The sequence below is a fragment of the Plectropomus leopardus genome, chromosome 11 (genome assembly GCF_026936395.1).
Source record: "Plectropomus leopardus strain MGB_pleo_1.0 chromosome 11, ASM2693639v1, whole genome shotgun sequence".
In the NCBI taxonomy this organism is placed as follows: domain Eukaryota; kingdom Metazoa; phylum Chordata; class Actinopteri; order Perciformes; family Serranidae; genus Plectropomus; species Plectropomus leopardus.
In genome coordinates this window covers 12,025,204-12,042,502 of record NC_142186.1, presented here as the reverse complement: position 1 = coordinate 12,042,502, position 17,299 = coordinate 12,025,204, and the positions used below count along the sequence as shown (strand labels likewise).

Genomic DNA, 17,299 nt, shown 5'->3' with positions numbered 1-17,299 from the left:
TAATTCTTAACATTATGATCACCTGTAACAATTTTTTAAGACTGGGCTGTACGTCCCTTACTGAACTTATAAGATGGTAAACAGTAACGCATGTAAACATATGCCTTCAAAACCATAAGCTCCTAACCTGAGGGTCCTCCAAAGCTTTAAATGCAGCCACTTTTTGATTTTAGGAGTGTGGGAAAAAAATACAATAGGCCTATTTCTCTGAATATCATTCATTTCTTTGAAGAAACTAAGTGAAATTGTTATTTTTAAAGTTGGGATTATTATGAGTTATAAAGATTAAATAAATCTCAAGGGATAACGGTACAGTGAAGACCTGAAAACAAGATATATTCACAGAGCCTTCTCTCTTAATTAAATCAGCCTCTTCCTGCATTAGAAAAGTCAACAGCTGAAACAATTAAAGAGCAAACAGAACAATAGCCACATGTCAGCAGGAAGAAAACACGGAAACTGTCAAAAACAGACAACTAGTTATTTAGCATGATTGTTATAAATAAAATATTTTTAAAAATTTATAAGAAATACAGAGAAGCGTATAAACAGTTTGTAAAAATATCAGGAAAATACTCAGTACTCATACAAAATAAACGGCGAAAAATTCATCCAAATCGCTCTGTCTACACAATTTCCTGCCATTATTGCGTTTACTATCTGAAATAATTGCACAGTTTATCAGTTATTCTGTAATTGTTGTTGTTGTTGTTATGCACTGAATATCATAGGAAATATCTATAAATATGTCACTTAGTCAGGGGTCAGATTACATTATTATTATTATTATTATTATTATTATTATTATTATTATTATTATTATTATTACATTTCATAATTGCATCAAAGCCCTCAGAAATAAAACTTGTGAAACACCAACAGATTCCTGATCCTACTGTTTATGCACAAAACCACATGCAGGAGTGAGTGTGAATCAGTGGTGGATATTAGCCTGCAACAAACAATACTTGTGCCAAAAAAACAGGTCCTAGCTGATCCATGGCTATTTTGAGCACATTTTAAATGAACAGAGAGTGGGTAGGGTTAAAAGTTCTTCTACCTCTAGCTCCAATGCATTTAACATCTGTTGTGTTGAGGGCAGAGATTGTCTCAGGTCTGCTTTTAGCTCCACATCTTTATTTATTTCGCATACGCTTACAAGAAAGGTTGCAAATGGAGCATTGTACTGTTACCACTTGGCTTGTACTTCTCGGTAAATTGTACCTCAGCCAAATAAAAGCAGAATGAATAGTAATGTTATGCATGTTACATTTTGATATCTGAAAAAACGATAGGTTGTCCATATTGCACACCCCGGGCGATGTTAGACTCAGTTGCTTAAATGACTTTTTTATGGGCTCTGCTGATAAGTGTGCACAACCCCAACCGATTTTTAACCACCTCTCCTTGTTCCTTAGGAGCTAAAAGCTGCATCTCTCTCTCCTGCTCTGACATGGGCCTGTTAACACAAAATGGAACTTCAAACTTTGCTTAATGTCTCACATAAATCCAATAGCATTGACTGACTGCCTTGGTGCAGCCTGTCACTTGTGCACAAAGCATGAGCCACAAACTAACGTCTGTATATGTGTAATGTTGGCTTGTTAGCTGCATCCTGCTTGTTATGGGATCAATACGCTCGCTGCATTAATCCACCATGTGCACTGCACCGGAAACAGAGATGTTTACATTATGCTTGTCTGTGTGATAAACAGGGGTTTGGAGCATCATGTGAGTCTGATAAGGTAATTTTGAAAAATGCTGTTTCGTATTCCAAGAAGAGCATCACCTCAGGCAAACTTTAAGAGAAGACTCTGAGGCAGCGGAAGTGGACAACCCTGCCTCAGGCTCTGAGTGTGGAGAACAAAAATCAGTATGGATAGCAGCAGTTTATAAGGAAAATCTATAATGTTATAAATACTGTTTGTTATACCTATTGGCACAATTATCCATCTGCATTGCTTTAAAATATTTCCTGCAAATTATGACCTTTTCAAATGCCTGCAGAGCGATAAAAAGGTGTCTGTGAGGAAACAGAATGATAGCACAATTCTAGGCAGGACAAACTGCTCAACCCTACTGGACGTTGCGCCCTTAATGCCATGCTCTTTCCAAGTTGGGCCCCACTGGACAAAGCCAAAGGTTGACTCCACAGGCCGACTAATTTGATGCTTCATATTGTGTGCTGAAGTGGATGCTATTGACCACTGTCTCCATAGCCCAGCGGACTTGGAGGGCAGTTCAAAGGGATGGGTCTATTCAACACTCATCTATCCCTGCCTTTCATTTCCAAAAGGTGCACAATATATGCAAGCTTATGTAACATCAAATACACCAACATGAAAGAGAGTGTTTTTTATCGCACATTGTAATGGGGGGAAAAATGAAACGCTTTTGAAGTTTTGCATCTTCGGAGGGGAAAAAAACAGAAACATTATTGATATTCAGATTTCCAGTCTATTTTGAAAATAACAGGATCGGGACAAGATTGTTGTTATGTGGTGATATTGTCCTTTCCTGCCCTGCGCTGCCCTCTCTCAATCATGGGCTTATTGGGAACACTGATAGCTACAGATTGGAGCCGTAATAAATCATAGGAACTAATGAAAAGCTGCAGAAATGAGAAGGATCCTGACTCTGGGCCAAACACACTGGGTCAATAACAGAGTTGCTGGCAATAGAGACACACAGGTGGAGAAAAACAGAGGAAATGGGAAAGAGAAATGAAATGATGCGGTTAAATTGTCCCCTCTCCCTGCAAATACACTCGCTTTTAGTGAATTTAAAAATGTATATCTGGAGGGTTCTGAGTGGACAGCAACTTGATACCTCCGGGAGTTCTTCGTGGAGCTGTTTACTTGCATTCGTCAGTGTATGTGTGTGTCCCTTCATGCATGTGTTTGTGCATGTGTGAGTGTGTGCACTTGGACTACCCTGAACTGCCTGGAAAATGGTCCTCTCATTACATTCATTTTTAGCTGCAATTTAAAAGCAATTACGATAAGCCTTAGGGTCAGAAAAAAGCATAAACATGGTACATTTGTTTGACGGGCAAGGGCAAACTGATAAATCATCATCATCAGCATCAGTCTGCAACTGCTACTAAATGCCTCCCCTGTGGATGCACAAGCCTATATTTGCATCCATTGAATAAGCAGAATCAAGAGAGCAAAAAGGCAAAACATTTAAATTCTGTACTCCTGGAAGCAATGTGAGCCTGTGTGTTTGCACAAATGAATAGGCAAGATTTACTCATGAGCATCAAAACTTCTGTGTGCACGTGATCATGAAATCCAATTTCATTTTTGTGTGCTCTGCAATGAGCTACTCACCCCTCAGGTGTGAAATCTTTCTCTTTGCAGATCTCCATGAGTTTGGGGGTGAGCCTGTACGCCTTGAGGGAGAGGGAGCCTTGGGCCGTCTTTATGGGATCTGGAATGACAAGGGAGAGGGATGAGAGCTGAAACATTTAAAATTGCTCTCTGAATCATATCCTCTGACTTCAGCAAATAAAAATTACAATCTGATTTCCTCCTTAGGTAAAGCTTTCTAAAAAAAATGTATGCATGTCTGGTTGATCCCATGCAATCAGTACTGTCTTACAATCACGTGCTGACATATGCTATTCTATATTCAATATTTTAAGGTCTGGAATGAGAGTTGCTTCAGCAATACACAATCACATCCTTGGACTCTAATTTGAGCGCAATAGAATATTGCATTCAATCTCAGAGCAAAGTCAACGTACTTAGAGTTCCTAAAGCATCTTAAACCAGCCTGACACCAAACAACTTCTGAAGCAATTTCAATGTCAATCAATCAACTATTTGTTGTCACATAAAGTCATACGAGGTGCAACTCCAGTGAAACTCGATCACGCACCTCTTTCATATTGTGCAATATAATTTACTTGGGTATTTTTCTTAACTCTTTTTACATTGTAGGCTGTTGCTTTGGAATTGTCTGTGTTTACAGATGGCTCTGGTTATCCACGGTGTTTGGTTGTGAAATAATTTAACTGTAGTTTTGGGGAAAAGTGCTCCTGTTGTTATAAAAATTCAATCCACCACAGTTTGTTTTGCTACAGTTGAGGCACGCTCCTGAGGTCTTGATTGTTTGGTGTAAAGTCGTCATAAAACTCAGTCTGTCTTTTTCTTTTCTGATAAAATCATTGTGTTAGATATTGTCTTAAGACTTTTTATTGGCTAATGCAAACAGTGAAGTTCAATGACATAAACATTGTCAAAAACCAACAGCTGCGCTCTTGCCAGCACCAAACAGGAAGAACAAACCAGGTAGACAGTGAACATGGAGTGGACTCCAGGAAGTATGCCTGTCACGATAACTAGTTTTGGTGACAGTATATTGTCCCAGAAATAACTGCAATAAAAGAAATTGTCATTTTAAGACCATTTTAGGCCCTGCTTCCAAGTCTTATGATTGTAAAAACCCCTGCCATTTATCCTAGCATCACGTAGACAAAAATGTCATTATGTAAACAAAAACCAATGTGCATATTAATAGGCAATGCTTACAATATTTGGACATGACCTTGATCATTTTTGCTGACCTCGATAAGGAGATAACGTAATTATTTTGACAGGCCTGCCAAGGAGGCTCGAGAATGTGAATAAGGCTCTGTTCTCTTGTGTTTTGGGAAAGGAGTGAACAAGATGGAGACACAGTTTTGGAGTGAAAAGAAGTTGGTGTTTATTTCAGCATGTATCTAATCCACCAACCAGCACTTATTCTCAATTTTTTTAAATGGTTTGGCTTTAACTCCCGCAGTCTCCTCCTACTATGACAGCATAGCTAACAAACAGAGGCTGGTAGCAAGTCGAGGCAGCAAAATTGAAAATGCAATTTTGTTAACAAATACAGTTTTATCTTTATAGATTATATTGATGGGGCGTTGACAATAATACTGTAGTTTTATGATGCTTTTTGTCTTGCGTTTCTCAAGTTATGTGTTTTTGCAGACTCGTATGGAATTGTTGATAATTCATATTTCTTCAAGGGAGTAATATATTCCAGCAGGAGAAGGACGGGAAATCACCTTAAAAGAAAGTCCTGCAAATATTGAACCTGCAAGATCCCCCATCTTTGAGAAATAAGCTCAAAGACAGAGCAACAACTCTCTGTTACTACATCTTTCAGTAAGAAAAAAAAACTTGACCTGTAAATGGACTTTGCTATGAAATCAGTAATAATTAGGTCAATTTCCATTCACAGAATACAGTGCTGTGTGTCTGCATTGTGCACTGCCCACATCACAATCAAAAGTCACTATACTGTTTGTCATCCAGAATGTATGTTGTCACACTAAAAATGACAGCAGCATTTAGGAGTACATATACAGCACAAGACTCAGGTGTTTTAACACATCTCAAAAGATTCAAGTTACTTTCAACAAACACAAAGAAGTCTAACTGATTTGAAAGTCACAAGTGTCCTCAGTGCAAACAAGTAAAAACATAAAATCCTTAGAGGAGCTGCCATAAAAAAATAAAGCGAAGACAGAGTGCCTCCCATCAGATCTCTGACTTTATTGATTTTGTCACTTAAATGAAAATCTTTTGTATCCATTTTAGTGATGAAAAACACTCACGTCTGTCCAGGCTGACAAATCTAAGCAGTAGGGAGGGAAGTGGAGGAGCTTGTGGTCTGTCCACTGCAAAACGACATTTGTACAGCAGGCTTTCTAATATATAAAATCAATTCAACAAGCTGAAGAGTCAAGTGAAAGTTACACCCAGAAAACTATCCAGACCGACTAAGGAATGCTACTTGCATTCTTGCAAGAGAGAGAAAGTGGTAATATTGGCTTCGGCTGGACAGGCTGACAGCCGCCACACTGAGTCCACCAGAAATTTTAGTCAGACTTTTTTTCCTTTCCACCAGCCAACTGTGGCAAGCCATTTGCCTACAGCAGAGTCACTCCCAAACAAGATACAGCCAAACCCAATGCTTGCCAATCTCCACTGAGGCTGGTTGGTGACAGCCACACTTGATTAAGACAACTCTCTCCTCTCCATAGGAGGCTTGGTAACGAAATGAAAAATCCAGCTCCTCGGAGCCTCTTGATTTTGGATAGGTGAACTTTTGCTGCCAGTAAAGACTGATCTCGATGCCTGTGCACACATTATCTACACACACACATTTAGTAACCGCTATGGAGAACTAGGAGTGGGTTTGATTTCACTTGTGTCTTCAATTTGCAAATGCCAAACAAGCACCAAACCAAGAAAATCGAGAGAAAGTGAAATTTTAGTCGAATAGAGCACACTGCTGGGTAAATTACCATTCAGTTTATACATTTATAGATAGAATGATGCAAGGATAATGTTTATTTGTAGGCCACCACAGAAGTCAACATCACACTGGTTTCCTCAACAAAAAAAAATATATTTTCATTTGGATTTTGGATCACTGCAGAAAATAAGCTCTGTGGTGAACAAACATTTATGATACTTACATGTTTTGTACAGCAAGATCATCCTCACACAGGAACACCATTTTTTGACTTTTAAATGCAAACAACAGAGTTGCATGACTTTTAACGTTGTCGCCACAACAACGCTGACAGACCAAGTTTCAGGCTTCTAACCAAAAACCCACTCAGAAAACCCATCGACTTCGAGACGAGGGAGCCAGGAGTGCTAAAATGCTGACTCATTTCCGGGTTTTAGGACTCATTCTACACCACTCCCTAAATACATACTGTATGTCCTCTATTTGAAAGAAGCTCTGAGCCTGCAGAGAGCTGCTAAAGGTTTGCTTTGTGCCTGTCCATCTTCGCCTTTTCAACTGTTCACCTCATACAAGAAAAGTGTTGCCATGGCGAACATATTTAACCAATTGGTTTAACAACCCACTCTAATCGTACACTTTCATTGAACAGAAGCTATTAACTCACTGGTTGGCCACCTGATTGATTCATTCATCGGCATAAAATGACCAGTGAGCTAATGACGAAGAGAAGAAAAAAGAAATCAATTTTCTTTCCCTCTGACTTTAAACAGAGATAATGTCAATTCCTTTGAGGTGCTTTGATCCATTAAGCGCTGCATTATTGACTGACATTAACAGGAGGCCTCGTTTAGAATGAGAAAGGGCTGCCTGAGTGGCCAGCTGGCTGGCAGGACTAGATCAGAGAGGTTCATATGTCAGCTGGTTTAAATTAATCTTTGCCTATCACGGATTTGTACAATCTGACAACATGACAGCACAGAAGTGATTTTGAAGAGAAAGAATAGGGCCGGGGGGAGTTCCTTCACACTCACCGACACTGAAACATTGATGGAATTCAAAGCTGTTTTCATCATTTTTTAAAAAAAACGACAATTCCCCGTGCAGCCTCTCTCTTGACTTGAAGTGAGTGGATAAACACTCAGCTATTCTAATGAAAGACTGTGATTTCAGGTCTGTGGGCTTCTAAAATTTTTGGTGTCACCTTGACTGTACTGTACACTAATTTTTCGGCTCATCAACCCAAAGAAGGTAAACTCAGCACATTATGAAGTGTGCAATATGGGCAGAAAATACTCTCTTGATGTGATCTGGCATTTTGACAATGTCTGTATTTGATTCTATGTCTTCAGCTTGTAAATGTAATGTGTGAGTCACATTTCAGCACCACAAATATAAATAAAGACCACTTGTGCTTTCATAGAAACCGGCCATAAATTAAACACTACCATTTACTTAAATATGTTATGTTCAGATATACTGCCTCTGAAATCAGCGAGCACTCGGAGTGGTTATGTAGTAATGAATCATCAATTATTTAGACACTGAGGAGTTAAATGCTCAATGTTTTATAGTGACAGGTTTTAATTTGCTGTCATGTAGGTTTTAATATTGCCGTCGTGTGAAAGAAAGCTTACACCATCTGGGATGGCATTTGTGGTGCTGCAATTATGGGCACCTCTTAAAGGTCCTTTCTGTGAAGCAGGTGCAGGCACATGATGTCCGCACGCGTCATGTTAGTGGTAACCAGCTACCTTGTTAATCTGTCTATTTTTCCCTGCTTTCTGCTCGTCACTGCCTCCTCTGCCGTTGGCCTTTCAAGGGCTATAGACAGACATGGCGTCGCAAACCCCTTCTTTCACCTGCCACTGATGGTTTACAGAGGAGGGCACAAGCCAGAGTCTTTGCTGTGTTAGATGGGAACTTATGAAATGATATTTGCACAGCAGATCTGCACAAAAAGAAAACATTTATAATTATTCTTCAAGCTCTTGGGTCTATTTAAAATGTATTTGATGTCATCGCAGACACTTGCTGGATTTATCTTTAAACACTGCCTTTTTAAAAAAAATATATATTTGTGCTAACCTCTACTAATCTTTTTCTACATCTGTCAGATTGATTTATTGTTAAGATTCTCTGAATGTCAGCCACAGTGGAATATTATAAGACTTCTCAGTGGCCTATTCTTAGATACCTATTGATTAAAGAGACTAAATTTGACTTGTGATTGTTTAATCATGGCTAAACCTAAAATGAATATGAAACATAAGTGACTGGAATCTGCTCCCTCGTCGCAGTTCCAGCCTCCAAGGAGGTAAAACTAATTTTGATGCAGTATACTGAATCCAAGCAAGCTTTTGCAAATTCAGAATGGGGTTTTACACCCATTGTTTCATAACGATTCAGCATTATTTTGTGGGGCCATTGTGTAGATCTTAACTGGTGCTGTACTACTCTCCTGGAACTATTTTCCAACAGCATGAATCACCATCATTAGTGGTCGTCTGTGAATAGCTGAATGGTTGTGTGACGGGTGAACAATGCAGAAGTGAATCTGCCCTCAGCACTTTTGTTCTTTTACAACTTAGTCAATAAAACATTCCTTGCTCGTGATGGGAGTAGACTGGATAAGAATTAGACCGGCTCATCTAACCATTACCTGTACTGACCGATGGTTGAACCCCGCCTTGGTTATTATAAACACATTTGGCCCAATGCCATTTCTTATCGTCACCCTTTCCTCTCGTTTTCGAGTGCCCCCAACAGAACTGCAAGGGCCATTGGTTGAAATCTTCGGCTATGAAATGGGACAACCCTTAAGGAACCTGAAACATCATTAGTTGCTGTTGATGGCATTTACATAAACAGACATGACAAGATAATTTCGAATTTGCCATCTTAAGCTGTAGTAATTTCTGTTGTGTGGACTTTATGCTATTTATGGTTGTCAGCAGTCCACGGAGACAAGTAAGAAAAAGAAGACATCCCTAATGCCTGGAACTGCTGCTGGATCAGTTTGTGGTACAGCAACTGCAAACAAGTATTGTTGTAGTTAGCCAAGCTCAGGGTTCCTACAGCTAATATGAAGTTAGCTTCAAAACTTCGAATAGTGCCACTCTGACCAATTTAAAAAAGAAACAGAGGAAAGAAAACACGAACCAACATCAGTTACTTTGAGATAGGGAGACTTTCACCTAAAGGTTTAATGTGACATTAAACATGACTCTTATGCTGTGTGTAGGAGGCAACTATAGAACAGAAGTTTTCTAGGTGATTTTGTGTTTCTCACTCAGCATGGTGGGATTCAGCTGCTGAACCTTATATGCATATCCTTGTGCCAGTTTCAGCTATGCCAAAAAAACAGCCAGAAGCATGGCGTCTATCACATTTCCACAGAGTGCCCCCTGCCCAAACTTTGAAAAGATTTGGAAACCACTTATTGTGACAGGCCGTTCCATTGCACATACATTTTTTAACAGATTTTAGTGTGATATTGTGGACAATGGTGAGTGAAAAGAAATCCATCAACACAGAAATTCCCCAGACTTCTGTGTGAGTCTACTTACCATAGATGAGTACAACGGACTCCTCGATGGCGTGCTGGTAACTGAACTGTGAGTCGAGCAGCGCTCGGCTGACAAAAGAGCCATAGTAGGTGGATTGGTACCAGCCCACATGCAGATGGTCAATGTTGACGTGACGCAGAGAACGCATCATCTCCATCTGGTACTGGACTAGAGGCAGAGAGAGAGAAAGAGAGAGAGAGGTAGAAATGGAGAGAGAGAGGGAACGTCAGAGAAATGGGACAGAGAATGAGAGAGAAAGAAAATATTTAATTCAGAATGAACTTCATTGAAATCAGCTCGGGGATTTTTTATTTGGATCTGTGAATATCTGGCCTCCATCTGTAACTGGACATGGTTTCCGAACAGAGGGAGCGAAAGGATGTGAGAAACATGAGAAATGAGGGAAAAAAAGGAGCAACAAGGATGTGAAAGAGAAACACACTGAAACAGAGAAAACAAAGGCTTCATCTTCTGTTGTCGAGTGGTCGTGGTGGAGATTTCTAAAACAAACATCAACCAGGAACACCGGCCACCCTTTCATTCCTTATGTCAGTAAATATATCCTGGTGGAGAAAAAAAAGCAGCTGGATAGATACATAGACAGGTTTCGGCTACTGGAGAGAAGGCTAGATACATTACAACGAGAGCCATTTCATTACACCAGACACATCCTAAGGACGCGCAGCCAGAAATACAAACAACCTGCCTCGTCGGCTGTAAGTAACAACCAAAGCAAGCGAGCAAAACAGCATCTCCATGCAGGCTCGCTGGAGGAGGTTGATAAATCAGGGTGTTATTGGGCAGCTGTGGCCCCCTAGACCCCAGCCTGTAGAGCACATCCTTCTCCTGCTGGGGCTGTTAACAAGAAGAAACCGGAGAGGTGGAAAAGAGGGATGGCAGAAAGTAGACCAAAAGAAAAAGAGCAAAGAACATGGTGAGGTGAAGGATAGTGGAAAGAAAGGAAAGGTGTTCACGGGAGACCTTGCTGATTTTCAGCCAGCCTTGTATCATAAGAATGTGGGTTAGATGTGTTAATGAAATGTGGTAAACTTTCCTCCATCTTGCCAGCGCTCACAACTCCCTGCTCATCTCACAGCTCAAATTACAGCTGGCTCTATTTGGATTTGTTGAACTACAAATTGTACTTCGACCACTGTGAGCAGGCCATCACGGACACAAAGTGTACAAGTGGATCGAGAGAAAAAGCTGCTGAGAACAGTAAATGGTCGCCATATTGTTTTCTGCATTGTAATAACAGAGACCGGAAATACTGACATCCAGCGGTGAAGCTAAGCAGTGATCTTCAAATACGATCCAAGGCTCTGCTACTATGTTGCCTATTTCTCAGCTAAAATGTTTTCACAAAACATATTTCAGTTTACAGTTTAACTGTAAACGGCCAACATATTTAAAAAAAAAAAGGGCTAAGCTCACATTACGTCACCCACCAGCAGAGGCTTTTCAAAAGTCAAAGTCATCTTTTTTATTGTCAATTCTGACATGTTTGTTAGACATACAGGAATTGAAATTGCATTTCTCTCCATACCCACAGTGCAAATAATAAAAGGACAAAAAAAGAATAGAAAAACAAAGAGAAAAAAAGCTACAAATATATATGTACATAAATAAATAATTGGGCAATAGAAAAAGAAAATATAGACATGGTGTATATACATACCTACATACAAACGTATGTTTTTTGGTCTGAGGCGACACAGTGAATTCTGGTAGCTGTAGATTTTCTATGTCTTGAGCAAAAAGTAAATGCTCTTTTCCTCCGGTCATGTAGCAAAGATTTCAATAGCATTTGCTTCTTCTCTCATAGACAGGCTAGTTTTAAGGAAATACCATCTTTCAGGCAGTTAATAAATACATCTTTAAAGAGGTAAGAAGAGGAGGGGTTAAGGGGGAACAGCAAAAGAAAACAATGAAGAGGGTTGAGAGAGGTGAGAGAGTGAAGAGAAGCCTAATGTCACCTTATTAGATAGGTCTCTCTTTTGGGTTTTTCTAACAGCCTGAATTGGACCCCTGGCTATGTAAAGCGGTGAGTGAGCTCGGTTCAACTATCTTAACATTTCAGTTGGTCACTTCAAGGGATGTGACCTCTCAGAGTTCATGTAGCACTCACCGAGAGAGCAGTCACACAACGCAGCACTTTGTGGTTTATTTGCATTAACTTATCCAGTCATTCACAGACCTCCAACAAACACACACTCATACTTCTTGCTCACTGTCATTTGTTCTGCTGCCTCTGCTGTACTCCACACAGAAAACAAATGGCACTAGTCTGCCCACAATTACACATTCAACCCCTGCAGGAGTGCCGCATGAGGAGAAGAGGCTGCACTTAGGTGCCTCTTCCTCCTGACGATAACAACACTGAACATCTGGCTGGGGACAGACAGGCAAAGAGGCCCTATTCACAGCCCGTCCTGCAGAGATGCAACAATCTAGCCTTTGAATCTAGCCTTTTTATTTCATGATTGACATGGTCAGAGAGACAAAAGCAAGCAGAGTAGATGGCCAGGATAATACACGGGGGAGGAGGTGGGAAGGCAGCAGAGGAATTAAGGGAGATGGGGTATATGAGGCAGAAGAGGGAGATTGCAGTCCATGAAGCAACTCGGTGACGAACCACAGGGAGAGGAGGTGTCTGGCACATTGTGTGTGTGTTTCTTAGCTGTAATTCTTAAACACAGTGGAAAAGTCACTGGAGAAATGTGTGTATATTACGTTTCACAAAGAAAAATCTGCTGGTGGGGGGTAGCAGGTGCGAGATGATTTAAGCGTCTTCTTTGTAATTCTGAGTCTACAGTGACAAAGAAGTAGGCGACAATTAAAACATGGGGGTGGTTGAGACGCGAAAGAGAAGCAGCAAAAGGAAGAGCATGGGGAAGAGAGAGAGTGTTTGTGACAGGCAGGAGTTAGTCTGTTGGAGAGTGGCTTTGCCCAGGGGCAGGCTAGCAGCAGACTCCAAGACACACACAGCTCAATGTAGAGGGAAGCCAACCTGCTGCCTGACTACTGTATCTGTCTCTGCACCTCTATACCAATCAGTATGGGTACTTACCTCTCAAGCGGCACTGATGCGTATACCTGGCCCAACACCCTATCATTAGCAGGGAAATTGTGCACAAAGTGATCCGTCTCTGAAGTGAAAGCTGAAGGCTGGAGGATTGACAAGAGAGGCCAGAAAACCAATCAGCCATCGCTCTCATCTTATCCAATCGTTTACTCTCCTCCCACTTCGTTATAACCTCAATGTGTGTACAATATCTTTACATGCCAAACCAGTTTGTTTTGAACAGTTTCACATTTAGACCGACCACATATTGCTAACAAAATAGATTAGATCTGTGGGTGGTGTTTGCCTGCATAGAAAATCATCTGCGCATCTTCTCCCACTCTGTGTCTATACAATGACGTTACTGCAGACTTTTACCCTGAAACCATGTTATATTGGTTGATTTATTGGGTGTATTCTTGTCTTTATTTTATTTAAGTTTATAATTAAGGGTTGACTAATGCTGGTTTTTCTAGGGCTGATAGCGCTACTGATAATAAGTCGTTATTGAGACGGATAACCGATATTTGAAACCGATATGCATTTACAATAAAAATGAACATCTTTCTGACAATATTTAGAATTTGAAAAATAACAAACTACGACCCAAAACATTGTTTAAATGCCTACAGTAAAAGTTTAGTCAAAACTGAAACGTTCAAAATCATATACAGCAAGTTCCCAGCAACTTTTTTTATAAAGTCAAGTGAAAATTTTAATAAAAAGTAAAAAAAGCTAAAAATAGCTCCCTGAGGTTTTATAAAGTAAAAGTTCCTCCCATGCTGACACTTTCTTTGCACTTTTTAATTAATACATTTCATCTGCGATCATTAAAACAAAATGTCGGTACAGATAATCGGCAGAATGCCAAATATCATATTTACTTCTAAATAATGCATGGCAATTTTGGTCTTTTCTGTGTTCAAGATTACAGTTTTCTGTGGTATTTACCGAAGGTTGTACCATGTGACTACAAATCTCTGTAAATCTTAAGTTTGTCCACATGCTTGTGCTCTGAAATAATACAATAATGCAATAACGTTTCTCAAGAGTTTCCAAGTGGAAGTCCAACCTCGGGGGGCGTTCCAGTTTAAATTAACAACTAAGAACTCGGATATTCCTATTTCCCAGTTCAACTGGAACGCACCATAAAGCCAGGAGAATCATAAAAGATCCCAACCACCTGGACAACTGCCTTTTCTCCCTGCTGAGGTCGGGGAGAAGGTATGTTACGCTTAGGCCAGAAGGATCCTAAATAAAGACACTGCCAAAAACTGTTAAATTAACTATAACTATTAAGGTCCTTTTTTACTGCACAAATCGATGGAACTAAGAGCATGATATTTCCCTGAAATCGCATTTTTATCAAATTTCATGTGAAAAATACACTGATTGATTGATTTGGATATTCTGAAATGTGGTCCAAACACGTTAAGGGGGAATTTTATTTTTTTGTATGACTTAATGTGCTCTCATTGGACTATGGATAGTGTACCTCTCACTCTAATTTGTACCATGATTAATTGACTCTGATGAAGATGCAGTGTTTGCACCTTATTAAATGTTTAAGTTAATCATGTGCCCCAGTGTCTTCTTTAATGCAATCCCTATAAAATGGCCCATTCAATTGTTTGCTATGACTAGTGATAAAACGCGAGTGTAATTCTCAGCTGAAGTTGTCCGACAACGACACATCAAAAAATGAATCCAACAGTTGGGCATGTGTTACTGGGATTAAAAAAAACACCAAAAAGTGAGTTTCCACTGTCACCTGATTATTAGTTTACACTATTATCACTGAATCTGACTGAATGAATAAATCAACTGATCGATCAATCATAAGAAATCATGCAAGATACACCTCCAGTCTTGCTAAGTGACAATATGCACAACTCACAATCACTTTCCTTGATTTTCTATTAATATGCTAATCTGCAATCACTTAAGAGAGACTTCAAAGTTGTTTTGTAACTAATTTAAAACGAAAACTGACAGTTTGCATAGAATTCAAAGACTGGACCGTGAAAAGACATGTATCTAAGGAAGTTTATGAAAACATGTCTCAAGAGCTAAGAATTTCAAAAGCACAAACACAAACTAGGTTTTAACGAAATTCAAAAGAACATGGGACTGGACAATGTTTTCACTGAGCTGGTAGGTCAACTGAGCAGCAGAGAGCTACCAAGTGACCGACAGCCCACACACAGCAATAGAGACTGTTGGCTGAAATTAAAGATCATTCTGTGGGGACAGCTACATGTAGCTCTTCACAAATCATTTTCTAATTTGTCAGAGAAACAAATAACAGAGCCAAACAGTTAGGCTAATGCTTGAGGTTCCTCTGTATTACAAATAATTACATTTGGATAACTTTATTTATTATTATTTATTTATTTTGTCACTTTTGTGACACTGATTTTTCTGCTCTACCTAAACACTGACCATAAGCATAAAGCTAAAGCAAACAATTTAGTGGTTTTACATCAGTAATGTAGACATTTTGCACATGTTCCAATTAATCAACACATTTAAAATTTCTTTGGACTTTTAATACTTCCTTAATTCTAACATACATATCTACAAAACTTATACTACTGCAAATTGATGTTGCTGAAAAATAAAATTACCAAATGTTTTTTTTTTTTTTGTAATTATCATTTTATACGGTACACACATCACAAAAATTGTCTTTTAACATGTACAAACACTAATCAGTTCCGTAACTAACTGGCATGAAAGTCTACAATAACTCTTAAAAATATATGAAAATAACAAAGCTGAGAGTTTCTCGGCGGTAGTGAGGAGACTGATGTATTCTACCCATCTGGATGACACCAGGTTTCCACTATAGACTCAAGCAGACAGGCAGACTTTCAAACAAACTACTACAAGCTGAACCCTGGTCAGAAAGAAATAGATAGAAGACACATGCAGACAATCGACAGACAGGCAGCCTGATAGCTCAAGTGAGATTCAGAAGGCTGAGTGAAACTACAGGCCAGTGGCAGGCCAGCCAGCTCATCCAACACAGATCTAATACAGAGCGCAGAGCCTTGTAAATGCCACAGGATCACTACCTTGTTTGTTCAAAAGCCAAGAACTACAACAGCGAAAAAAGATTGCAAAACAAACTGTGTGACCATCTGACTTAGGTGGGCATGCGTGTGTGTATATACTACACACAACGGTGAAGTAGTAAAGCCTCTGGAGAACTGTGTGTAAAAGGGGTAGGTGTAAATAAGACAATTATTCTTATAGTAGCATAATAAATTTCAAGAAGAAAACAGAAAGAAAATAAACCTACATACTAGAAGTTCTGAAGCTGTAACCATCGAGTGCTAACTATTTTTACTTTACAGAGCATTTCATTTGCAGAATTACTCATTGCGTTTGTTGATCAATGAATTGAATAACTTGTTGCTTTTGTGGATAAAAAAAGAAGTAGTAAGACATTGAAGGCCAACAACAGAGTAAGTACGACCTCAAGAATCAAAGCCTCATACATGACAAAGAGAGAGAGAAGAAAACGTTTGTGCTTTGGATACTTTACAGCAAAATGAAGACAAAAGGGTGCTGAGATGTGAGGGCGGCTGTCTGTGTTCTGGTTAGGGTAATCTGAATGGTGCTACATGAATGAATAATGTTTTCTATTCTTTCAACTACCAATGAGGTGGAGGTGACCTTAAGTGAAGCAGTTACCCTCTGCTTCAAAGGAGCCGCTCTGACCGACTATAGAAGACTCCAGTCGCTGGCACAGCCGCTCACAGATGTCCAACCTAATGAAAGCAGCGCACTGTTGATCAGAGTCTTCATTCTGACAAATATCTTGGATCTTGGAGAAAAAAAAAGACGATGATTGTTTTGTACAAAGATGGATATTGATCTCAATAAAAGCAAATCAACTTGAAATCTGTGCTGTTCTTTCCCTCTCCAATTGTTTAATCATGTTAACAGCGACAGATCTGTGGGGAGGGAGCTTAAATTACAATTAGGAATACGCTGATCAATCAGCCGCTGATGGTTATCGGCCGATATTCAGTAAAGAATATGCGACTGGGAGAACGGGATTAATGCTTCAGGCTTTTTCATGATTCATGACTACTTCAGTCAAGATCTTTTCCCTTAGTGTTTTTAATTCCTGTTCAGGCATGAAAAAAAACCCAACTCATTTTTTAACATGAATTCTTCAAGGAGGTGTGACTAAACACCTGAGCCCGAGCAGAAAACTACCAGCTTTATGCATAGAGGTAACACAGTTATTGAAACTGAGGACAGCGACACAAGGACTGAGCGTCACGGTGTGTGTGTGTGTGTGTGTGTGTGTGTGTGTGTGTGTGTGTGTGTGTGTGTGTGTGTATGTGTTTGAATGAGAGTGACCGAGGAAGGGGAGGACTATGTGGATCTTTGCTTGCAAAGC

General features: G+C 39.6%; 1 protein-coding gene across 1 annotated transcript in view; it reads right to left on the bottom strand.

Annotated features, from left to right (window-relative positions):
- LOC121945951 (eukaryotic translation initiation factor 3 subunit H) overlaps window positions 1-17,299 on the bottom strand; it is a 69,541-nt gene that overhangs the window by 18,578 nt on the left and 33,664 nt on the right. The window contains exons 3-4 of the mRNA XM_042490334.2: window positions 9,819-9,986; window positions 3,333-3,432 (exon numbers count right to left, since the gene is read on the bottom strand). Coding sequence (XP_042346268.1) covers window positions 3,333-3,432; window positions 9,819-9,986 — 268 coding nt within the window. The remainder of the gene's footprint in view (window positions 1-3,332; window positions 3,433-9,818; window positions 9,987-17,299) is intronic.